At 44.8% G+C, this 25,634-nt stretch overlaps 1 protein-coding gene across 8 annotated transcripts in view; it reads right to left on the bottom strand.

Moving 5' to 3' along the window:
• The window catches only part of TLN2 (talin 2), a 509,872-nt gene that overhangs the window by 140,678 nt on the left and 343,560 nt on the right, over positions 1 to 25,634 (bottom strand). For all 8 annotated transcript variants that reach the window (XM_055435636.2, XM_055435634.2, XM_055435641.2 and 5 more), the window contains 11 exons: positions 23,414 to 23,594; positions 22,405 to 22,518; positions 19,290 to 19,398; positions 18,329 to 18,537; positions 17,062 to 17,160; positions 13,064 to 13,231; positions 11,344 to 11,638; positions 8,557 to 8,723; positions 5,020 to 5,148; positions 3,721 to 3,834; positions 1,607 to 1,720 (listed from right to left, as the gene is read on the bottom strand). In XM_055435636.2, the coding sequence (XP_055291611.1) occupies positions 1,607 to 1,720; positions 3,721 to 3,834; positions 5,020 to 5,148; positions 8,557 to 8,723; positions 11,344 to 11,638; positions 13,064 to 13,231; positions 17,062 to 17,160; positions 18,329 to 18,537; positions 19,290 to 19,398; positions 22,405 to 22,518; positions 23,414 to 23,594 (1,699 nt within the window). The remainder of the gene's footprint in view (positions 1 to 1,606; positions 1,721 to 3,720; positions 3,835 to 5,019; positions 5,149 to 8,556; positions 8,724 to 11,343; positions 11,639 to 13,063; positions 13,232 to 17,061; positions 17,161 to 18,328; positions 18,538 to 19,289; positions 19,399 to 22,404; positions 22,519 to 23,413; positions 23,595 to 25,634) is intronic.

Genomic DNA, 25,634 nt, shown 5'->3' with positions numbered 1-25,634 from the left:
CCCCACAATCCTGCTGACCATGGGACAAACATGACTGACTCCAGGCCCTCTAACCACCTGGAGCAGAAGACAAGCAACTTGTCTAAACCATAATACTCAATGTCCCAAGATAAAAATAAGCTGCTTGCAATCTGAGTTCTAGTAACTTACTCTGAGGAAACAATTCAGGAGGGGCACAAAGATTTGAGCACACATTAAGTCTTTTTTATTTTTATCATATCACAGATTGTCTATGATGGCAACTAATTGAAAACAACCTGTATGTCCAATGACAGGAGAAAAGCTAACCACTGAGTATAGGAGATGAGTGTTCTTAATATGTTAATATGAAAAACACTGTTAATACACAGTGAATCCCCAGAGAATGCATACATACATAAACATGTTTATGTATGAAGTTAAAATGTGAGGAAGCACAAGCTTTTCATGTTCTATGCCTGCATGTCAGAGCTAAGGTACTTTAACCAAACAGATATATCAGTGGGTCCTGTAGGCAGAGATTTGAATAGACAGGGATGAGGAAGAAACATACCAAACCAAATGGACTGTTTACGGGGTCCAAGTTGGCAAAGTGCTGAGAGATGTGAAAACAAGAAATACAAAGGGAGTGTTCCCACAACTTAATAGTCATATATTTTTAAATTAAAAAAAAAAAAAGTGAACCTAGCCTCACTTAACAAAGACCAACTGCTGCTGCTGCTGCTAAGTCACTTCAGTCGTGTCCGACTCTATGCAACCCCATAGATGGCAGCCCACCAGGCTCCACCGTCCCTGGGATTCTCCAGGCAAGAACACTGGAGTGGGTTGCCATTTCCTTCTCCAACGTGTGAAAGTGAAAAGTGAAACTGAAGTCGCTCAGTCGTGTCCGACTAGTAGTGACCCCATGGACTGCAGCCCACCAGGCTCCTCTGTCCATGCGATTTTCTAGGCAAGAGTGCTGGAGCGGCTTGCCATTGCCTTCTCCGAACAAAGACCAGCAATACGTACTAATTCTACAGCTGTCACAAGAAAGCATGACACCTTTGGAGAAAATGTACTCCCTGCTTCTTGTTTCCCTGGCATGAATAATGGCATGAGATATTCCGGAAACTTGTCAGTGTTAGTCGTTCAGTCGTGTCCGACTCTTTGTGACTCCATGGACTCCTCTGTCCATGGAATTCTCCAGGCAGGAATACTAGAGTGGGTAGTCATTCCCTTCTCCAGGGGACCTTTCTGACCCAGAGACTGAACTGGGGTCTCCTGCATTACAGATTCTTTACCATCTGAGCCACTAGGAAAACTCAATGAATAATGGCATGACATATTCCAGAAACTAGCGAACCTAAAGCAATACTGAGTACTAGGCTGTTCTCAAAAAGTGGAACTGGTTACATGTCTTCCCTCAGAGAAGAGAAATATAGACAGAAAAACGGCAATTTCCCTATACTTCGGCATCTTGCTTTGCCAAGCTCCATCTCCCTCTCCAGGTCTGCCTCCTATGAACACTTTGCTCTTGCTCTAGAATCTGTGACGTCCTCTCCTAAAGGATAAAGGGAACCCCCTGCCCAGTGTGGGGTGGGGTGGGTTGTGGTTCTGGGGAAGAGCAGGGCGAATGCTGCTGCAGTACCTGGAGGAAGTTCTGGCTGGAGATGATGAGAGCCAGCTGGGCGCTCAGGTCTTCCGCTTGAGCTTGGCTCCCTCTGACCCCCTGGACCAGCTGAGGAATGTGATCGGCCACCGCCTGCAGGAAGCAAGGAAGATGAAAACTGAGCACATCCAGGATGGTGAATTACCAAAACAGCGTGTGGGGGCAAATGCCCCAAGTGATAATGTTCTGTAGGTGTGCCTTCACTCCTGGGGATGCCTGGTCCAGACCCTGCACGCACTCAGCAGCTGTCGCCAGCAGGGTCCCTGCCAACAGTGAGTCCCAGCACAGTACCTGTGGCTGGCTTCCTCCTGCACACACTCTACCCTGTGGTCCTCCAGGTCCCAACACACCCAGCACAAGACCATCCTCTGGAACTTGGCCTGAAAACAATTTGCCCAGTAGCAACTCACAGCATCCTGACTCATGAGGACTGAAAACCCCAGAATTAAAGAATCTCTCCAACTGACAGGTAAATTAGAGATTTATTCAGTCCCATGATCAGAAGAAAGTGAGAGAAATACTCAACTAACAGTATACTTCAGCATGTCGATTTCTGACTTTGTGGTTATACTTTCTGTCCATCAACTTTCATGACACCATGGTTCCTCTTCCTCTGTTCTCACTTCCAGATGGGGAAACCCACTGCCCAGGGTAGGGAAGGCAGTACAGCATCCTGCTGTGAGAGCACTTGAAAGAGACCATCTCCACTGTGCCGAGGAGATGACGGCCTTTCACTCAGAGTTCTCCCACATGTCCCTCTGTGCCCATTCACCATCTGATTAACCAGGCCCTCAGAGCTCATGGCGCAGTGGCCAGCACTCTAAGGAAGGGCCCAAGAGCAGCCCACCCTGGTGACATGTTCTTTTCAGGAATCCATTCAGACAAAAATCTAAAAAAAAAAAAAAAAATTTCAAGGAGACTTTCTGTGGGTCCTCTCCAGGAAGCTGGTCCACTTTCCTTTCTTCCTTTCTGCATGGCATCCTGATAAACAGCAGTGCTCTCATCCCCTGACAGGGATACCCACAGGCTGAGTATGTTCAGTTTCCTCATAAAATGTAGAGGTGAGGGGTTTCGTACTATTTACCTGGACACAAGTAGCATGTGCTCTCTGAGAACGGAAATGCCATTTTCCTATCGGAAAGGCCCAGATAGGAAACCATCTCCCTCCACAGCAGGTGCCTGGCTCTCAGGAAAAGCCCTCCTTGACATGCACAGTCCCAAGGTCAGGGTCCTCCTGTATTGCTGAGGCTTTTCTACCAGAGAAAACTTGCTCCCTAATGAGAGGCTGGGGTCAGAAACCTGGGATTCGGGACTTAAGAGGGTCCTGGGTGGTCTCCCTGCAGAAGTAAAGCCATTTCTGAAGTAGCAACAACACCCCTCACGCATGCATCATTTCAGAAAGGAGTTGAGAAAGGAGAGAGAAGGCTCATAAATGTAACATGTCCCTACACCCAGCTCCCACGGCGAACTGCAAACACTTGCGGGAGACTTCAGTGAGAAACAGTGCCAAGATGTGTGTGACAGCTATGCAATGATAGTGTGCATCTGGCACTGCCCAGGGCTCTCCTGGGAGTCAACTGTGTGCCCTCAGAGAAGGCGGCAAAGGTGTGCCGCACCCTCGGTGGCACCGTGGCTTCAGTATGGAATCAGGGCCTCGTCTCAGATCAATCAGGTAACCAGAGTAAGCCCCAGAGCACAGCAGCACTGAGACCAGGCAGGATGAATAAATCCAAGACTGAAGGTAGATGCCACTGATCAAAGGGAGGGAGGCACCTGGGAAATTCATCACTGCTTCAGAGCCCGAAAACGGCCTCATCATCGATCGTCCTTGATTTGTGCTCACCAAAAGGAGGAAAAGAATCCAGACAAAGGAAAGACAATGCTGGGAAAAACACTGTGCTTTCCTTCCAAGTATAGGCCATCCACTTAATAGACAAAAGCCAGATGTGTGTACACCTGAAACATGGGAGCCAGAACAAACTGGATTAGGGGCCTGGATGATTGGTCTTAACTGAATTAGCCGGGCACCACGTGCTCTAATGCTATCAGGGTGTCCTTCAGCAGACCTGGCTCTCCGGTGGCCAGAGCCTTACCTTGCAGCTCTGCACCAGCTGCTGCTGGGCTGCAGGGTTCTTGTTGGACATGGCTGCGTTCTGGGAGGCGGCGATGGTCTGTGTGGCTGCAGCTGCAGCCTGCTTGGCTGCAACCTGGGGGAGCCAGAACAGAGAAAGGAGGTGAGTCAGGGTTCTCGTGTGCAAACACACACATACATACACACTGACATACATTCTCTCCACTGAAGCGGGGCACCGGACAGCTCTAAGAAAGGGAGCGCCAGGCACAGACTCCACCCTTTCAGCACCACTGACATCCTAACCTAGCTGAGTCCTGATGTCTTCCTTTGGTTTATATTGCCTGGGACAACTGAAAAAGAGAGGCTGGCTTGAGTGTCCAAGTTCCGGTGTTCATTTGTCTTTCTACAAAAGACAAGGGACAAGTCCTAAGACCATATGGAACTGATAGGCAACACCAAGCCTAAATGTTTCAGGAAAAAGGCCTCTCTCTCACATGAGGCATGGGCTGCTCTCTGGGTCAAGGGCCAGGCACAAACACTGGTGCTCCTGACTTTCTTGGGTTCAGAAAGGCCCAGGCCTTTCTGGGCCTGGCATACGTAATCATGTTGACTCTCCACTCTCCCTTCACAAACACGGAGGTCGTTTGTTTTACGGAACCCAGAAAACTACACATGTTGGGATTCCTCACCAGACAGGTAAGTTCTGGCCTCAAATCCCCCCAGATTGTATTCTAAGAGTCTCCTGTGTACATTTGTGAGATTTATTTTCTAAAGAATTTGTGCCTATTATTTTTTCCCTGAGAATAAATAAGCATTCTGAAAAATGACAAAAGTATTTATTAGTCCCTTTCATACCTCTTTATTCCCATCTCCAGTCTTCAAAAGTGATTACTTTCTATTGGAAGTCCTGAAAGAACATTACCTCCAACAAAATATTTATATTTTAGCTACATTTTTTTTCTGAACATGTACATCCCTTAATGCCAGGGTAAAACAAACAAAAATCCTGGTTCCTCCTGAAAGAAAATTTGAATTTTACTCAAGAATGTTAAACTTTGAAAAGATCTTGGCTTTGTGCAAACATGACCTGAAGCAGTTTTTCAAACTGTGCCAATGGATCTAAACCACTGGACCTAAACATACAGTGGCCCTAAACCAGCTGTGCAAGTTGCTCATGGCACCTAATCCATTAAACTGCATCATCCATCTTGATTTAGCTTCCTTTGGATGGGCGATGCCTTATGAATTCGATTGTTCTTTCAGTGGACTCTCTGCAGATCTAAAACCTAGCAAACCAGGCTCTTTGCTCCTTACTGACCTCCAGGCGGTTGACGATTTTCTTCTTAATAGCATTCTGGGCCGCAGCATTGGTTGCCACCCGGAGACCTTCGGCAGCTTCTCTCAGTCTTTGCTGCTGGTCCTCATTCTCAGGGTTGGCTGCAGCCCCCTGCCAAGGTGAAAGCAAAGATGCCAGGAGGTCCAGGGGGGCAACGTGCCAAAGACACTGAATTTATGCCTTCAATTTTACTTTTTCCTCGGAGTTCAAGATCTCTTGGAATGCTCTGAGCAGTATCTTTATGACAAAGATGTTTCCTCTCACAATAAAACAAATATCTATCACGGGATGGGAGGTTTCACCAATGCACAGCTAACGGGAGAAATCCAGTGGTAACGCTTAAGATCATAGCCTTCGTCATCCATATCAATTTACCTTGTGGTCAGAAACCCACGGTTTAAAAGATGTTAAGTCCCTCCTGCTCACATCTCTCGGGAAGAACTGTATTTTAATTAGAGTGACATACACATATCCCTGCTGAAAGATTCTCCTGTCCTGCTGCACTGGCGAAGGAGAATGGGCTAAGATTACAGTATAACACAGGGGCCCAGGTTGGGGGGAGGAGGGAGAAGAATGCCATTCAAAGCTCTATGAGGTTATGTTGTTCAAGAAAGACCATATCTAGAAATTATATTTCTAGAGAGTCTGAGTTGGCAAATGTATTCAAGTAGAATTGATACCCAATTGTACTAAAGTAACAACAGAAATTGATGCTGCTGTCCTGTCATGGAAAGGGGAGGGTTCCATGCACTGCCAATGGCCATGCTTCCCTTGTGTAAGCCCATGGCTCTTTTATCACGTTGCTGTAGAATTCCAAGTGGATTTTAGTTAGATAACTAAGGTTCTGAAGAAGAGAAAGGCTAAAGATAATGTAGGGAGAAGATAATTTTACTGCATGATGAGTGAGTGTATAAGTCTTAGTCACTCAGTCATGTCTGACTCTTTGTGACCCCATGGGCTACAGCCTGCTAGGCTTCTCTGTCAATGGAATTCTCCAGGCAAAAATACTGGAGTGGGTAGCCATTCTCTTCTCCAGGGGATCTTCCTGGCCCAGGAATTGAACCCTGGTCTCCCGCATTGCAGGCAGATTCTTTACCATCTGAGCCACCAGGGAAGCCTCAAATCAACAAAAACGTAAAGCTTATCCAGTCTTCCACCTCCACAGGCAATAAAAGCATCAATCAAGATTCTTCTCACAGGACCTGGATGTTTTGTGACCAGCACTGGATGTATGTAGATGAACGAGTTTCTTTCCATGAACATTTTTAGGCTATAATAATTGCTTGCAAGGCAGAAAGAAACACGCCAATTACTAAAAATAAATTTTTTGAATGTCTCCATTTCCCATATGGCCACCTAGCCAAGTTTACCAATTTGCAAAAATTGACTTCTCTGAACTACAGTATTTATAAGAAGTCATAGGAATTCACACTGAGTGGAACAGATCTAACACCCATGGCAGAGTTGTTCTGGCAATCTTCTTGGATGGACCCTCCTATTCTTTCAAACTTAAAACCCCTTTTAGTAGTCTTGATTTTGTATGTCTAGCAACTAAAAAATTGTATCTTAGCATTTCACATGTGAAAGGATTGTTAGGGCTCCTTTTGCATTCTTCTGCTTTTACAAGAGTCATTTTTTCTGGTCACTGGGTATTTTTTTATCAAGGCCTCCAGTGGCACAACAGCCTTAACTGTATATTCAAGCAGCAGGAAAGCACCATTTCTGTACTTTATATTGATGTGGGTATCAGGATCCTTCCCTAGCAATGTCTTTCATGATGAACATATATTGGATATGTGGTAGTAATTTTGGCCTGCAATCTTAGTTACTGATATTTTTCCTTCACATTAAATATATTCCTTGTTAGTCTAACCACCATACATTCTTTATCTTTCAACAAAATTCAGCAATTAAAATATTGCCATGACAATTTTTAACTAAAAGATTAAAGTAACTTAGAAAAACACTCAACATGTTCCATTTAATATAAATAATCCAAAATAAATACTTTAGTAAGTTGGTATATGCAATGAATGGGTCTGGGGACCACCACACATCTAGAAACAAATGTGCACACTGGTCTTGGCTTAGTCCTGGTTATGTGACAATAGGCTTAACTTTTCTCTTAGTTCTAATTTTCTCATCGGTAAAATAAAGGACTGACTAGACTTTTCACTCTGGAGGAGAGCATGGCAACCCACTCCAGTATTCTTGTCTAGAGAATTCTATGGACAGAGGCGCCTGGTGGGCTACAGTCCCTAGGGTTGCAAAGAGCTGAACACGACTGAAGCGACTTAGCATGCCTGCAAACTTTTCATTAAAGTTCTTCCCAGCCTAACAAGTAATTTTTGTGAACATGAGGGTTTGCTTGAAACGGCTTTGTTTAAACTTAGAAAGAAGGGGGGGAAAGGAAACAAGACTAGTAACAACCTTAAAAAAAAACTTACTACAACCCAAAGGTCTAATGCATATTTTTGCTAAAAGGGATGGTTACAAGCAGAGTTTCTTGGCAGAAAGAGGGATCAGAGCAGAGGAAGGAAGTTCAGACTCTGTGCCTCCTTGGGATTCTCTTCAGTCCTACCCAGGACATATCTCCAAGGACTCTCAGCCCCTCAGGTAATATAAGGTTGAGTTAGACAAGGAGGAAGGTCTACTGGATATTGCTGCATGTCACAGATGTCGAAAGTGAATGAAATTCACATACTTGGCTGAGATACACTACTGTTCTGTTAGAAGCCAAGGAAACAGGCTAAGCTGTGGGGGATGTTTAATGAACCTGAAAATGCATAGGAATACATTCAACATGTTACCTTGGGGATATGAAGCTGAAAGTGGTTTCTATTTTCTTATTCATATATCTACATGAATTTTATAAGGTATAAAATTATATAAGGTAATTATATATAAAATTATATATAAGGTAATTTGCTGAATTTTGCCTTTTTCAGATTCTTTTCCCATATAGGTTATTATAAAATATCGAGTATAGAGTTCTCTGTGCTATATAGTTGGTTCTTGTTTATCTATCTTATATATAATAGTATGGATATATTCAATCCCAAATTCCTAATTTATCTCTTCCCCACATCCCCTTTGGAAGCCATAAGTTGGTCACTTATGCAAAATCTTGAAAGAAGTTTAGCTGAGAAGTCAAATGGAGGGTAAAGTGACATTAAGGCTACAGGAACAAAACAGATCAAAGTGAATTTACCGTTGAAAATCTCAACTTTAATCACCATTTTCAATAAAGTCAATGTCAATGACTCAATGGAAAGAATACTTCCTAAGCAGGGACTCTGCTATCTATGGCTGAGTCAGCACCATTGCCCTAAAGAGTTTCATTCATGTGTTCCATGACTTCCATTTCCCACTTGAAGAAGGTTAAACATTACAAAGCCACATATATTTTAAACAAACAAAAACACGCACTCTGTTAACTACCCTCTATCTAGAAGGTAACTTCCAGATTCTTACTTTCAATAACGTTCACTTTTCAAGTGAATAAATCCAATGTACTACCTTTGCAGCCTCCACCATGCGAGCTGTGGAGTCAGCCAAGAGTTTAGCTGCTGCCAGGAGCTTCTTGGAATTCTCCATGTCGATTTCAGCTTCCGCGTCCGACCTCATGGCGTTGACGAGGTCTGAGGTGGCCTGGGCCAGGACCCGGGCCTGGCGCACCATTTCACCTGGAGGGTGGGACAGAGGATGCAGTCCGTGTGTCTGCCTCTTAAAGCTCAGGGGAAACCTCAGGGGCCAGTACAGTTTTGTCTCTGTTCCTCTGGCAAAAAGGACAAAGAGAAATGAGCCTCTATGCTCCATTCCTAAGCAATGAAGCCAAGTCAGAACAGAACCTAAAACATTCCCTGTGGCTGCCAGGCCTTTCTACCCCAAAGGCATCCAAGTTCAGTCTCTAACTGTGCGGGATAAAGATGACATAAGTAACCTAAGAGGAACTTTTTATAAAGAGAAGGCAGGGAACAAGATTATGTGGATTTATTATGTGCATTTATGCTCAGTAAATACTTTTATAAAAAATATTATTTTCCTCATGTCAAGAGTCTCTTACACAAAAGCCCCTATGATAAGCTCTTTGAGTAATGTGCACAGAAAAAAATTATTTTTTAATTTTGAGCCTGCCTAACATCAGATGAGTGGTATCACATAACCCACTCTATTTGTGTCACTTGGCTCTCACTCACAGAAAGCACAGACCCCAGTTTCATGCTCAGATGCTGAGATCTGCTTTGGCCCAGTCTCCCTATCAATTATTTCTTTGCTCACCCTTTCCTTGCCAGCATTGCTTTTGATCTTGGTATTAGGACTGTGATTTTATTAAAATTTGTTTCAACTTCCTTTTGGAAGTGGGATGGGTACCATCATAAACATTAAAAAATAAAACGATTCAAATACGAGCAATATGTGGAGAATCTTGAAGCACTATCAGCATGAAGGGAATGGGAAACTTCATGAAAATAAAAATGTGCTTGATTCAAGGTAGCCTGTATTAGCTCCTGGGACAATGAAGGGACATTAGTGAGAAACCGGTGAAATCTGAATAATGTCTGTAGTTTAAAGAATTGTAATGTACTAAAGCTCATCTCCCAGTCCTGACCAATGTCCTGTAGGCTGGAGGAGATGTTAAAAACAGAGGCAACAGGGCACAGTAAAGGAAAAGTCTATTACTCCAGCAACGTTTCTATAGATATAAAAAATATCCCACAAGATGAAGTTTATTTAAATAAAAGGACCAAAAGAATCCAAATATATGGAGTACTGCCACTTCTTAAATCACTTAAGAAAGATGGAGAAAAGCACAAGGTAGTTTTCTTAAAAAAAAAAAAAAAAAAACCAACTCGATTGTTCTGTGTTGATGAATAAGTAGGAAAACAGACATCTTTCAAACTACTAGTGGGGTTGCAAAGTGTGAAACCTTTCTGGAGAGAAATTTCAGACATGTTTAAAATTAAAAATGTACATACTTATTGGCCCAGAAATTCAAATGATCGGAACTTATCCTACATATACTCCCCAAAGTAAACAAAGACATTTTTACAAGAATGATTACTATATTATTTTTGTAAAACAAACAAAAACTTGGAAATCATCATTAAAAAACAACTGGTTAAGTAAATTATGATGTATTCTTGAATAGAATACTATGCTCCCATTAGAAAGAATAGTGTATAGGTCAACAGGCAGAAACATTCTGATATATTCGGTGAAAAATGTTGCAAAACAGTATATGTAATAGAACTCCATTAATATGGAAAGAAAGAGGATGTTATACACACATACACCTATATCTAGGTAGGAAGACTGAACTTTTCTGAACAGGTAAAACAGTTTGTAAGTGGTAATTTCCAGATATTTAGATGGGATAGTGATGGGCTGGGTCTGGGGAAACTGAATTTTTAACTAATAGGCTGAAAAGGTTGTGTGTGTGTGTGTGTGTGTGTGTGTGTGAGACTGAATTTTTAACTAATAGGCTGAAAAGGTTGTGTGTGTGTGTGTGTGTGTGTGTGTGTGTGTGTGTGTTGATGTTTGACATCTTAGGAAAACTTTCCTGGTTGGAAAGAAACTGCCCCTCACAAAGCTAGCCAATAGTTAGAGACAGGAAAGGGTCCAGCCAAGAGTATGGTGGCAAACTAACCAATCCAGAGCCATCCTGTATCTGGCCCCTACAGCCAGGAGGCAATATTTCTCTGTCTTTGTCATCCCAGAGCCATGGACCAGGCAACTTGGGATCACATCTATAAGGGAAGAGCCAGCAGAAATTATTTAGACTAGTCAAACCTAAGTCGTTCATCCTGCTCCATCTTGCTTTTTCTACAGAAACCCCAATAAAGGCAGTGTCCTGAGCTCTCTCCACAATCCTGTCTCTTGCCATCTGGTCAGAACCTGAGGCTTCCCTTGTGACCCTGTGTGACAGGCAGAGATGCCCTGACTGGGACCTCTGAATATAATAAACTTCCAAGCTTCATTCTTGCCTCTTCCTGTGGCTATACCAACCTTACCATAGCCAACACGGACATTCTGGGAACAAAACGGATATACTGTGTACCTAAATTTTATATATATATATATGTATAAACTCTAGATGACATTAAGTCTCTCGGTGTTGCTTGGATGGGCAGATTAGGAGCATTCTATCTTTCCCAGCTTCAGAGGAAGGCTCTGACTGACAGTGATTAGCATTTGCCCTTTTGCCAGGTGTCCAGGAAACCATCATCTGCCTTGCTCACAGTCAGTGCCATCGGGGACCCCAAACCGCCTGGTCCGCCCGCAGCCCGCAGCCCAGCCCCTCACCAGCGTCGCCCATGGAGCTGAAGATGCTCTCCGTGACACACATGATGGTGTCGGTGGCCTGGTCGTAGCGACCGATGGGCTCGCCTCGGCTGGCGAACTGGCGCACATGCTGCAGGAGATCGTGGAGGGCCTGGCTGACCACACTGGCAGCCGCGCTGACCTGCTTCAGCAGCTCGGTGTCGTCGGTGGCCGCCTGGCAGGCGCGGACGCAGTTTTCCACTGAGCGATCCACAAGCTTCCCTGCTTCAATCAGCTGCTCCTGGCACACAGGGGAGCTGATGGTGGGACTCACGACCTGAAGCGAGACGTGAGTGGGTCTTGGGCATCACATCACAACTCTAGTCTCCAGTGCCCACTAGCATTTCTTCCATGTTCTTCCATGCCCTGGGCCTCAGTCCCTTAGAGGACCAGCGATTAAACTGAACCATCACTGGAGGTTTCTCATACTCGACCATTTCACTTTGTGATTTTTAGATGCCTACTAACTTTCACCTCCATTACTGCTCTATAACCATTGATACTACTACTTCTATAGAGAGAAATTTCTGATATTTACCATTCACACCTCCTCCTCTTGGGAACCTTTGAACTGAGTCTTCCAAGCTGAGATAAAGACTACGTCAAAGAATTATGATTTTTTTCCAGATATATTTCCTGGAAGTCTGCTTCATGGTTGAGAGAGTAGAGTGGGTTGCATCAGCATCTGTGAAACTAGGCTGGTGAACAAGGAAAGCAGCAGGAGGGAGACCATCAATGATGCCTCCGACTGATGCTGCAAACCCTCTCCTAGGACTGGAAATGCCAGGGTGAACCAGATTACAGATCCATGCGTGTGTGCTCAGTTGTGTCCGACTCTTTGTGATTCTATGGACTGCGATCCACCATGGCATTTCCTAGGCAAGAAAACTGGAGTGGGTTGCCCTTCCCTTCTCCAGGGGATCTTCCCGACTCAGGGATTGAATTCATGTCTCCCGCACTGTCAGGAGGATTCTTTACTGCTGAGCCATGAGGGAAGCTCTTACAGATCTGTACAGTATGTTGTATCATCAGGTGGGGAAACTAACACATACTATCTTGTGATGCATTATCTCAGCGAAGATACACGTGGTTGAGTGGAAAGGGTATCTGAAGTTAGACCAGCCTGAGCTGCAAGCCTAGTCCAGGCACTTATGATTTCTGTGGCTGTGTTCTCCTCAGTAACATCTAAGGGCCTCAGATTCCTCTTCAGTAAACCAGGGGCGATGGTGCTTCATGAGATGCTGTGTTACACAGAGTGTGTCCATCCTAATGACAACCATGAACTACATCATTATCCTTCTTTCTGATACTGTGCAGTGCAGAAAGGGCTGCCGCTAACTCTGCGGATTGTTCCTGAACCCATGCATAATGCTATAATGGCATAATCCAAGAGCTCTTTGTGCACAGGGGTAAATAAGACATACTGAGAAGTCCGAAGGGGAGACACAGCAATTTACATGCAGAAATGGCAATTAGACACAGAAAAGTACCGTTGCTTCAGGACTTGAGCAAGGAAAAAATTATTAAAGTGGAATTGGACAGCTTATGCTAAAATACTACCATTTCACCTAAAAGACACCTGAAGCAAGCTCTGAATCTTAGACAGTTTTAACAAGCTCTGCCCCTGCTTCCTCTCAAAGACTGGAGGCAAATAAGAGCACGTGACACTCTGAAGAAAGGGCTGGGGTGCCCACCAGCTTACCTTGGCACACGCCACAAGCTGGGAGGTAGAGAGGGCGCACTGGGTGGCAGCGGCAATCACCCTGTTCTGTAGGACCGTGTCCTCAGCCACTTGGGCAACATTCTTTGCCTTTAGTACCAACATGGCAGCCGCATTGGCAACAGCTTTAGCCAAACTCATTAAGACATCCTAAGAAAAGGGAAACAGAAAATAGTTATTTATATTTTCCTAATCATCCATCAGAGCCGGAAAATAAAGCATGGTGTCCACTTAAATATTTTATGAAAATTCCATTTGATCTTTTTCCTTCAGTACTTTAGAATAACACTTTTTCCACTTATTTTACTGAAATGTCAAGTTAGTCTGAGAGCTGATTAAGGAAGGAGACTTAATCCTAATACTACAGTCTCCTATACTATAAGTAGCATAGGTTTCAATCTACAATAGGTTAATTTGAAGGAAGGGCTTTTATTTTAACCATTGATTCACATTTATGCATTTAAACAACACTTAGAATCTTAACAACACCTCCCGAGTATGTGGTGGATACAGGTGAAAATATATACTATGAGTGGTAGGAAGGATGAAATTCATGGCCCACCATGTCATCATGCTCCTCTGTGACTTGAAAATTTATCTTTTGGATTTCTACTTTGCACAAGGATCCAAGCTGTCATCAGAAATTCAGCCACATCTTGGCCTCCAGAGGGCAACGTTGAACATGCATGGATAGTACCTCCAGCTCAAGAGCTCTTGAATTCTCTGAACATAAGTGATTCTCAGTGTTCTGTAACCTTCTAGATGGAGAATAATTATTATGAAAAGTGGAAAGGGAGGCTACGTAAATAAACCAGCCTCAAGAAGACCGCACCAATGATGCAAAGCACTCTGGGCCTTTAAAGATCAGTTTATGTTGCAGGTCAACATAAAGGCTTTCTGCCTGCAGGTTGCAGAATCCCTTGACTCACCCCATCAGGTTGGTCACCATTCTGTGACCTGAAGAATCACCACTGCTACATTTAATGCACTTCTTGGCTTTTAATATTGAAGGCCATTTATTTGGTTTGGAAATGCCTTCCCAAACATATAGGCCAATTTTATTTTGACCTAACATGTCAAGGCTTTCTCCCAGAGGAAATGTGGTCAGAAGTCTTTATTAATTCATCAGATAATGAAAAGCACTTTTGATGCTGAATGCAAAGGGCACCCACAGAGTCTTTACAACAAGATGTTTTATGAGAAGACACACTGGAAAGAGTGATCTGCCTGTACAGTTTTATACAGAGCAAAGACTATATGTTTGTTGTTGCTGCCACTCTTTGTGACCCTATGAACTGTGGCCTGCCAGGCTCCTCTGTCCATGGGATTTCCCAGGCAAGAATACTGGAGTGCGTTGCCATTTCCTTCTCCAAGGGATCTTCTTGACCCAGGGATTGAACCCATGTCTCCCACATTGGCAGAATGGTTTTTTTTTTTAACCACTGAGACACCTGGAAAGCCCAAGACAAATTTGTTATCCAGGCAAATTAGAAACCCATGAATCCACCAAGTAAGGAGATTTTAAAATGGACAATAACAAAGCAGTCAGAAAAGGGCAGTTTGATCCAGTCTTTTTTAGGTCTCTGGTGTTTAGTTGATATCCAAGGAGAAGCCATAGCCTGTGGTCCCAAGAGGTGGAAGAGGCCTTTGGGATCTGACTGGCAGTCATCTGCCATATAACTTCTAGAAACCGATCCCAACACAGCCTGCAAAGTTATGGTTCTTGGCCCTCTAACTCAATGCTTAGTGAAAGCAAAATTTGAAAGTCACAAATTATTATTAAGATTTTTAAAAGCAGTCTTCCAAAATGCGTCAAAGTATTCCTTCCCTTGAAAGGAATCCATCTTCTCACCCAGAGACCAAGATTTGGTCATGTAAACTCTTGATCGTTCTAAAAGGCTTTGTTAGACTGATTTAAAGAAATCCTGATTCTCCTACTAATTTTGTCCCCCCCGACACACACAAAAAAATACAGTTAGAAAAAGAACATGATCCTGTGGCTATAGTTGCTGACAAGGCCCTTGTCAAACTTTTCAACAAGACCACTATTATGCAGCTCATGTAGAATAAACCTTTGTTAACTCTGGGAACATGAAGTACGTTGAAAACTCAAGAAAAAGCTCCAAGATAGGATCTCAAGAACTGGAAAACCAAGAGAGTAAGAAATCCAATGTCAGTAAGCCAGGGGTTACCCACAACTGGAGGAGACTGTAGGATCAGCTTACTGCACTGGTGTTTACCTAGAGACCTTACAGAAACAGGAAACATTCAAGACAGGTCTTTCCTGTTAAGAAAACCACCATGGGACACTATCCTGAACTTGAACCTGCTTCTCTAGCCCATCTGAATAGAAGCAGACATTTGGAGGCGGAGTTTATATTTACATGTATGCAAACAGTTTGTCAAAGAATAAAAGGGGAAAAATCTATTTTTTTAAAAAAAAACAAACCCCAAACCCACAAGGATATATGACACACTTAAGGAACAGCTGTGACTTCCCTCTCAACTATTCCCAGACACTAGAAAATAAGTTGACTGCTTCAAAATAATTAAGCCAAAACCAACGGATGAATCTCGCATTTAACCCATTTCTAAGTAGGTACCTACCTACAAAGAACTACTTGCTCTAATACAAAATCCACAGGACAACACATGTGTTTGGGGATCTAATCAAGGGGAAGTAAGGATGAGGACATAATTACCTTGGCTTTAGCAGGCTGTATTTATGTGGTCTACAGTTAGTTCTGTTTACTGTTATTACTGGCCACACTAGCACAGAAATGGCTTCCAGGAATACCCCTACCACCCATTCTGTGTCTCAGCCTTCCTGATCACATGAACGTTCATGCACTAAATGTTCAAGCCTTAATGCAGGATCTGAACGAGTCCTGTGTCCCCAGCACCCCAGGAACGTGGAAAGTAGAGGAGAAGGGGCATGTTCAATGTGTCCACAACATACATGATCATATCTTACAGTAACTGATACATCTTGAGGTGATAAAATCCAGTAGGTCTAGATGAAATAGCAAGCAAAATTGCCCCCTCCTTGAGGCAACTGGAATGCTAATAGAAAGCTGGATGATTTTATTCTAAATTCTACAGAAATTCCAAACACTAAACCCGACATAGGATTAATAGAAAAGGGTACCTTCCTGAAAACCTGGGCTTGAACTGCAGCAGTTTAATGAGAATATATTTGTATGTTACTTGTAAAATTAAGACTTAGAAGGAGGAGGAAGAGGAATGAAAGGCATCTGCCCATAAGTATGTGAGAAGAGGACTTCATCTGGCCTGAAGATCCCCAGAAGGAGGCCTCCCCACCCCATTTGCGGGGGCTGGGAATGGAGGCAGACAAGTTGAGATCTTGTCTGAGCTGGCAGTGCATCCAGCCAGCTGCAGACAGTGGCTATAGCTGGTCCCCAGAGGATATGTCTTTGGTATTGACAAAAAAAAGGGGGGGGGGAATGTGACAAAAAGGACTTCTCTGCCACACTTGTGGTTTTGAATATGACACAGACATATTCAAAGCTCTCAACACAAAGGAATGCTTGTGCTATGTGGGAGCAGAGTGTGTGGGAGCGCATGTGTTTTCACTCTTACATGCGGACTCAAGAACGATGCAATTCAAAACTGCTCCAAACAGATAAAACAAGACTGGCCGTGAGTGGGTAACTGTGGAGTTGGGTGGTTGATATAAGATTGGTTGTGACATTATTCCCTCCATGTTTGTGTTTAAAGAAAGTGCAGCATGTGGACTAGTGAGAACTGCTAAGCAGCTGTGGTGACGTATGGTGTAAATGAATTGCGTTTTTCAATTAAAATCTTTTTTTCGTTAACACATAAAAGATCACACTCTAAGATAATCCACCTTCACCTTTCTCTTGTCAGTTCAAGGAAGACTCAGTTTTTCATTATGTTCTCCCTACTTGGGTCTAAGACCAGCACTTAGGTTCCAAGATTATGGACTGCAAATATCTTACCTGGAATCGCTCATCAGTCTCATTCTCTCCGATCTGCCGCAGAAGATCCCCGCTGGCTTGTCCTATGCTTCCAGCGGCAGTCAAAACTGTCTGTCGAGGCTACAAACACAGAGCACATCTTAGTGGGAAAGCGAATGCACTGCCTCCCCAGCACCATCAGACAGGGCAGTGCAGGAAGGGGAATCCTACAGGATGGCTTCCTCCTGCACCCCAATAAACTCTGGAACTGTCTGCCAGACAGGAGACACACACGTCCTTCTGGAATCCGTGCAAGAAATTGGCTGATGGCTCAAAACCAGCAATGTCTGAATAGATTTGAAACGATCAATTAACAAGCCTCATTCCATTGGTAGGAAATTAGGGTACAGACTTGTAGTCCCTTTACATGTGTATTTGTCACGTGTATGTTAGTTTCTCAGGTTACATCTAATCAAGCAGCCTTGGGTGGGGGGAAGGGAGGCTCCCTTCTAAGAGCCTGTTGTTGTTGTTCAGTTGCTCAGTCATGACCACTCTCTGCGACCCCATGGACTGCAGCATGCCAGGCTTCCCTGTCCCTCACCATCTCCCAGAGTTTGCCCAAGTTCACGTCCATTGCATCGGTGATGCCATCCAGCCATCTCATCCTTTGACACCCTCTTCTCCTTCTGCCCTCAATCTTTCCCAGCACCAGGGACTTTTCCAATGAAGTGGCTGTTCACATCAGATGACCAAAATACTGGAGCTTTTGCTTCAGCATCAGTCCTTCCAACGAGTATTCAGGCTTGATCTCCCTTAAGATTGACTGGTTTGATCTCCGTGCTGTCCAGGAGACCTTCAGGAGTCTTCTCCAGCACAATAGTTGGAAGGCATCAATTCTTTGGTGCTCTGCCTTCTTTACAGTCCAGCTCTCACAACTGCATGTGACTAGGAAGACCATAGTCTTAACTGTATGGACCTTTGTCAGCAGAGTAATACTTAGCCAGTATCAAAGGTTGCACCATAGCTTCTGCATACAGTTCAGCACCCCCAAACCCTGTAGTGTGGTAACGTGAGCCACTGGGATGGAAGGAATAGCTAGGGAAGCAAGAGTCCCACGGGTCCCAAAGGCTGCATCTCCCTCATCAGAGCTTGAGTGACTTTGGGGGAGAATGGATCCATGTATATACACGGCTGAGTCCCCTCACTGTCCACTGGAAACTACCACAACATTGTTAATCGTCTATACACCAACACAAAATAAAAAGTTAAAAAAAAAGAACACTGAGTGACTGCTCACCCCAAAGCTCACCTCTCCAGAAGTTGGCTGCACAGCCTTCAGCAAGTCTGACACAGCCCCGGCAAGGGTCCTCGCAGCTCTGAGCAAGTCCTCCCCGCTGCCCACCTCGTCATCCATGAGGGCCGCCAGCAGCTTCACGCCCTTGGACATCTCCGTCAGGTTGGAAGAAATGGTGGTGATAGCGCATCCCACGGCAGTGTAGTCGGTGTCCGCAGGATCACCTGGGACAGAGAAGGATTGACACCATCAAAGAAGGGCAGTGACGGCTACGGACAGCCCAGGGTAACACGAGACAGGTGATGACACTGGCAGCAGACCCCGCCCCCTTGCGACATCCTGCAAGAGTCAGACGTCTCGTCTCCCCATCTCCAAGGCTGCTCTTCACGAGGTCCTTTCACCCCGAGGTCTCATACTTTGAGATTCTGAGCATGAACACCTTTAAAACTAGTATCTCGGAGTCCTTTTCAGAAGGCCTCTCCAAGATCAGCAGCTTGGAGAGGTCAATTCTGTCCCTGAAACACTGCAACGCTGCTTGGTGATGCCAAGATTGTCCCTGGCTCTCACTTGACAATGTAAGGCTGAGAGCCATGCAATCCAGAGAAGACCACAGCTAGACAAGATGGAAGAAGGCAACCGTGACGGCTAGTCATACAAAACCATTTTGAGACTGTAAGCTCTCAGAAGGCAGAACTGGCCTCAATAAACTTTGAAGTATGTCCAGCAGCTTGATGGACAATGAGCTGAGTAAGTGCTTTTCCCTGAGGGTGAATGATACAGTCACAAAGGCGAGAGAGGTTCCCCACATTTCTCCCGGGTCAGGGGAAGAAAATGCCTGAAGCATTGTGAGGGCCTAAAAATAGACTCTTCTCTCAGAATAGGAAAAATCTGTTGCTTCAATCAAAGAATAAGAACTTCTCTTTTTTTTTTATTTTGAACAAAACCACAATACACCACAAATCCCTCAGGGACTCACCGGCTGTGAGGTTAACAACTGACGCAGTTCCAGCTGTGATGGCATCGACTTGAGAGTGGATTTCATGTTTGGATTCATCCACTTTATTCTGAACCCACACCCTAGACGCCTGCAAAACCAGATAACTGCATGACACAATCGCTGTGCAGGGTTACCCAGGAAACCAAAGAAGCCGTGCCATAAAATGAGACCGACATTCTGACCACACTCCTCTCACTGGGCCAGCACCCATGAGGACCTTACGTCATCTTTAACAATGTCCTTAACAGGTCTCTTGCTCACTCATTCATGCCACATGGAATGAAAATTCTCAATGCTTCTTACTTGGGTTACCTTTAAGATTTTGGAGACAAAAACTCTCTGTGGTTTTACATAGTTAAAAAAATGGAGATAAGTAGTATCTTATAATAATACTGCACAGTGGCACCAACGTGCATGCTCAGTCATGTCTGACTCCTTCTGACCCCATGGGCTACAGCCCTCCAGGCTCCACTGTCCATGGGATTTCCCAGGCAAGAAGACTGGAGTGGGTTGCCACTTCCTACTCAATGGGATCATTCCAACTCAGGGATTGAACCTGCATCACCTGTGCTAATTTTCATATTCATTTTTTTAGAGAATGGAGTGAGAATCAGGGTGTTTTATCTGAGAGTGTTCTCTCAGCATAGCAACTGTCTTTTATGACAGGAATATCATGCTGATGTGCACCTTTCCCGGTAGGATTTTGAGGGGTGGTCTTCAAGACCCCTGCTCTGGATCCATAATATGTGAAATGACATTGAGCAAACTTCATCCAGTTCCTGTGCCTAGATTTCTTCTACTGTAGAAACTCAGTGGTCTTTTGAAACCTTTCTAGTTCTTATACTTTATGCTCATGTGACTCTTAGCAAATTCTGCTTTTGGCCATTTCTGGTCTTAGCCAATGAGTGCTTACACTGGCAATGGTGCTCCCATGGTAATAGACAGTTCTGGTCTCCTTCCCCAAATAGTCCCCAAATATTAATCTTGGGTCACAGTATGTCTAGCACTAAAATATTTTATATATTAGTTCTTCGAAAATTGGTGAAGCAAGAATATTAAGTCCAGATATTTAAAAACTCCCGGTCCCAACTGTGCTGGATATGGGAGGCTGCCATATGTATTTTTAGTCTCAAGTTCCTGAAAGCAAAATACTTAGTAACTTCAGAGACTTGACAGAAACAGCCTTAAGGATGCTGCACCCTTCAGGTTTCAGTTCAGTTCAATCGCTCAGTCGTGTCCGACTCTTTGCGACCCCATGAATCACAGCACGCCAGGCCTCCCTGTCCATCACCGTTTACAAGTACACAAATGAAAAACACACTGAGCAGAGAGAACTTGGAGGCAGCTGTCCTGGCTGGATGAGATGAGGCTACAAACTGTGTCTTGGTTCTGCCCCTGAGATGTCGAAGGCAGTAATACAGCCATGGTTTCCAACCCTGGATGCATATGAGAATCACAAAGAGAGATGGAACACCGTGGAAACCCAGGCCCCACCTCCAGCAACATGATCTGCTTGGTCTGACCTGGGTCCTAGGCTTTGTCCTTTAAGCCTTTCAGTTTATTCTAATGTGACAGAGAATGACAATGGTAGCCAGTGCTTGGCCAACTTCCCTGTGTACACAAAACAGCTGGGAACTAAAATGTAGATTCTGATTCAGAAGGGTGGGGTAAGGCCTAAGATTCTGTACCTCTTACAAGATCCTAGGTGCTGCCAATGCTGCTGGCCTGGGGATCACAATTTAAACAGCAAGGGACTAGATGATTTCATGCAATGGCAGCTACGGGAAGGTAGTTAATCACCCTGCGTCATTGAAAAGTTCAGTAGTAGGAACCCAGCAGTTCACAAAGCATGGTTCCCAGACTAGCAGTAGCTCCTGAGAACTTGCTGGAAATGCAAATTCTCCGGCCCCACCCCAGACAACTGAGTCAGAAAAAATGGGGGAGGGGCCCAGCAGTATGTTTTAGCAAGCCTCTGGATGACTCTGAGGTTTGCTCCAGTGTGAGAACCACCAGCATTAACAACAAATCCTGCTAATACTCACTGGGCTTGCACTGTGTTAGGTGGGGGCTAAGAACTTTGTGAAGTGAAAGTGAAAGTCGCTCAGTTGTGTCTGACTCTTTGTGACCCCGTGGACCACACAGTGAAAATAGTATGAAGAATAGTACAGAGACTATACAGTCCATGGAATTCTCCAGGCCAGAAAACTGGAGTGAGTAGCTGCTCCCTTCTCCAGGGGATCTTTCCAACCCAGGGATTGAATCCAGGTCTCCCACGTCGAAGGCAGATTCTTTACTACCTGAGCCACAAGGGAAGCCCGCACACAAGGGAAGAACTTTGTACGTGATTGCATTGTCAACCCTCACGACAGCCCTTCTGAGGGATAACAAAATGGACCTTAGAGAGAGGAAGTTGCCCAGAATGACACAGCCACTGAGCCGTGGGGCTGGAATTTGGGCCCCACTTGAGTCTAAGTTCTTAGCCTAAAGGGGTACTGTCAATAGCCTGTAGCATTTTATGATTCTTTCTTCCTGTGCTAAGTGCTAAACTGCTTCAGTCCTGTCCAACTCTTTGTGATCTTATGGACTATAGCCCTCCAGGCTCCTCCGTCCATGGGATTCCCAAGGCAAGAATACTGGAGTGGAGATCTTCCCAACCCAGGGATCAAATCAGTATCTTTTATGTCTCCTGCATTGCAGGTGGGTTCTTTACCACTAGTACCCTCTTCCTTGGGTGCAGCTTTAAGACAGGGACTCCATCTCTTAAAAAAAAAATATGGATTGGCACCTCACCCAGTTGGAGACAGAGATTCACCTCACTGAATCCAGCCAGAGTGCAGAATCCCATTTTCTGTGAGGGCAGAGACATCAAATAAAAATAAATGTTGAACTTCCCCGATGGTCTAGTGTCTAAGACTCCATGCTCCCAAGGCTGGGGGCCCAGGTTTAATCCGTGGTCAGGGAAACAGATCCCACAGGCCACAACTAAAGATCCCATGTGCTGCAACTAAGACTGGCACAGCCAAATAAATAAATACTTCTAAAAAAGAAAATATTCTTTAAAAAAAAAAAACAAAAAGTGCTGAATGACCCTCACCATATCCTGGCCGAGAGGTGGCAGGGAGTCGAGCTCGCTGAGGTCGTCCTGGGCCTGCTGGACAGCGTGCATGCTTGTGTTGATGGTCCCCATGAGGGCCTGCTGGGCTGAGGTCTGCAAAGGTAGGTAACACAGGGGTCACACCATGCTCCTGGCCTGGCAACAGAGCCTCTATGTATGCAAGGAAATTGGACCTGGGATCAAGACACAGCGGTCCAGAGTACCTCTCAACCACCTCCTATTTCAACTGGGGCTGGAAATAGGTATTGTAATACATGAATAGACTATTAAATAGGGGTGTTTGCAATAGAGTGATTATAATCAGCAGAGTGTAGAGAGCATAATTAGCTGACAAAGAAGGTTCAGAAAGAGTCCCCTGCTGGGAGCTCAGGGGACCCAACCCTTGAGTATTAATAACCGAAGTTCCCCTGCACAGGAATCATGTGGGTGTTACATTGGAATTCTTGGTAAGTAAATAAAGATTTCACCCAAACCTACAATACAGTCAACATGCTTCTTCAGTCAAATCACTTCTGGGCTTTCAGGCTCTTCTGCTTTCAAAAAGTTCTTATCCCAAAGCACGAGATTCTAGAGAGGCCCCAGTCAGGCAGACGAACACAGTGCAAGAAACCAATGATGTGCTTGGGGAATGTGTGGAGTGGAACAGACTTGGTCTACTTCTGAGCGTCTCTGAGGGGTACTGGGCTGATGAGCAAGTTGGGGAGCAGGGTCCTAGCCCTCACTCACACACCACGTGGAGAGGCCACTGGCTCTTGTCCAGCCCTTGAGGACACCTCGAGTCCTAGACAGAGCACTGCCAGAGCCACCCATTTAAAAGAAAACACACTGGGAACTGGGCATTTGGGATCGCAGAGCTGAAGAGTCAGGGTGCAGACAGGAAGTAGCAAGAGTGGGGATAACACACACAACCCATCACCAGGCTGGCATTGTTCCCTGGACACCAGGGGCAGCCTAGTGATGGGCAGGGCAGGGCCCCCAGGAGCCTCACCAGTGGGGGCATGTGGCCACGGTGCATCTGCCCAACCATGACCTGCTGCTGTGGGGAGGGCATGCTGCCAACATTGAAGGTCTCAGGCCCGCTGGAGCCAGAGCGCATTACAGCTGGCAGCGCCACCGAACCATGCTCCACCTTCCCGGTGCGATTGAACTGCTGCTGCAAGATGGTGGACCTGTGGGGAACAGACACTTTGGTCACTGCGAGGTGGCTGCTCACGTGGAGTGTCATGGCACCTGGTACCACAGGTGTCAGCAGTGTTCGTGCTGCATGCTATGACAACCAATTTAAAAGAGGCAAATATAGACAGAATCGTGAATTAGGTAACAGCACTAAAATGCTCAGCAAAACCCTGAGATGAATGAATCTTTTTCTATTATCAGTACTGTAATTAATTACTGGCATTATGCTATTAGCTGTTCAGAAAGACACAGAAAACAATGCTGTTCTAGGCCCAAGTGAAGGTTCTCGATATAGTGACGTAGTATTTAGTAAATTCTACCTGGAATAGCATTCATTCAACACAAATCTACTGCATGCCAGGTTCTATTCTAAGCCCTGGGGACAGAGATCAGTAATCTTTAGTTTGAAGGAAGAAATGTGGAAATGAACTTCACATCTCCTTCAACTTAGCTCTCCTTCCCCAGGTGGAAAGTCACTGACCACAGAGGATGTTTCAACACCTATGGAGCCTTGATGACTGGCTGACCTTGGTAACTCATCCAGATGATTTCAACTTAAGTCTGGGAAGACTCCCAGTGCATCGAGTAAAAAAAAATTTCAAGTTTTTACCTCTTGATATTTTCCTGGAATGAGAGGTGAGTGCAAAGGACTTTAAGCACATGAGGGTAAGAATCTGATAACCCAGAGGACAAACCCACAGGGAATGCACGAGAGTCTGTGTTGGTGGGTAGGGAGGGAGTGGGGCAGGGTTGGTGAGTAGCTGTATTAAGGCACAGGAGCCTCTGTGCCAGGATTCTGGAACCATCACAGTTCACTTCCTGTTGCCCCGGGCAAAGGTTGTGAGTCAAGTTAGGGTACCAATCGACAGGTATCCATGGAGTGACATTAACAACTGCAGAGGAACTGGCACTAGAGAGGGTGCATCTAAGGCCCCTCTCAGAGCTCAGCTGCCTTCCAAGATCTCAGCCAATGTCTAATACAGGGAGAAGTGAAAGATCTCGTGATGAGGATCTCCCTGGAATGTGATGCCCTCTGCAGTGGGGAGGGGCTGCAGCGGCGCCAGGCAGGGGAGGGTCCCAGCACTCAGGGCACAGATACTTACTGAGCTTCTTCTAGGAGAAGTTCAAGTGCAGTGGAATCCTGTGAAGTGCACAGCTCACCCTATTAGGAAGCACTAGCTTACTAACATTCATCTGACGGTCATTAATAACTCCAAGAAATTCAAGTCTTTTGCCAGAGGGTACCAAACAGTACTTGAAATCCAGTACATCAAATTTGGTTCCAAGTTGTATACTACTAGGGAACAAATAGAGAAAACTTCCAAGGGGATTATGATGCAAACTGTGAGAAAGTGGTACACAGCAGCCAAGGTAGAGAAACAGTGACTAGGGCTGGGCAAGTTCAAGATGCTGCCCTAGGACAGTGCCCTAGAGGAGATGTCACAGATCTGAATCCGAGTCCTGGCTTGGCCCCAGGTGTGCATCTCAACTAACCTCCAGGAGCTTCAGAGTCCTCATCCATGGTCTGAGGATGCCAAGATCTAGCCTACCTCTTCCATGGGGGATGTTGCTGGGATCAAGTAAGACAGCAAGATGGACACAACACAGTATAGACAAGAAAAACTCACTACAATGCTCTATGAACATCAAGAGAGTGGGTGAACAGGTTTCTCAACAAGTCTTGCTTATTCCTAAATTTTAATAAATCTCAGTTTCCTCATTCACAAAATGGGGCTAAATTGAGACTGCTCTAAATTTAAAATAATGATAAAAAGAGCAAATATGTATTATGTCCCAGAGATTGCTTCATGTGCTTTATTTGTTTTATAAGCATTATTAAGAACTCAAGCATCAAAATCAACTTATGAGGTAGTACTATCAGACATTATTCTCATTTTATAGATGAGGTGAAGGAGACAGAGAAAACTCGTAATGCCGCCAAGGCCACACATTGAAAAGCAGACCCCACATTGAAACCCAGTAACTCTGGCTCCAGAGTCCATGTTCTTACCACTTCCCTTTGCTACCTCATG

Source organism: Moschus berezovskii, chromosome 9, assembly GCF_049115385.1.
Source record: "Moschus berezovskii isolate FMDL1 chromosome 9, NW_MosBer_1.0, whole genome shotgun sequence".
In the NCBI taxonomy this organism is placed as follows: Eukaryota; Metazoa; Chordata; class Mammalia; order Artiodactyla; family Moschidae; genus Moschus; species Moschus berezovskii.
Note: the sequence above shows the minus strand (reverse complement) of the source record. Positions and strands in the feature narration are given on the sequence as shown.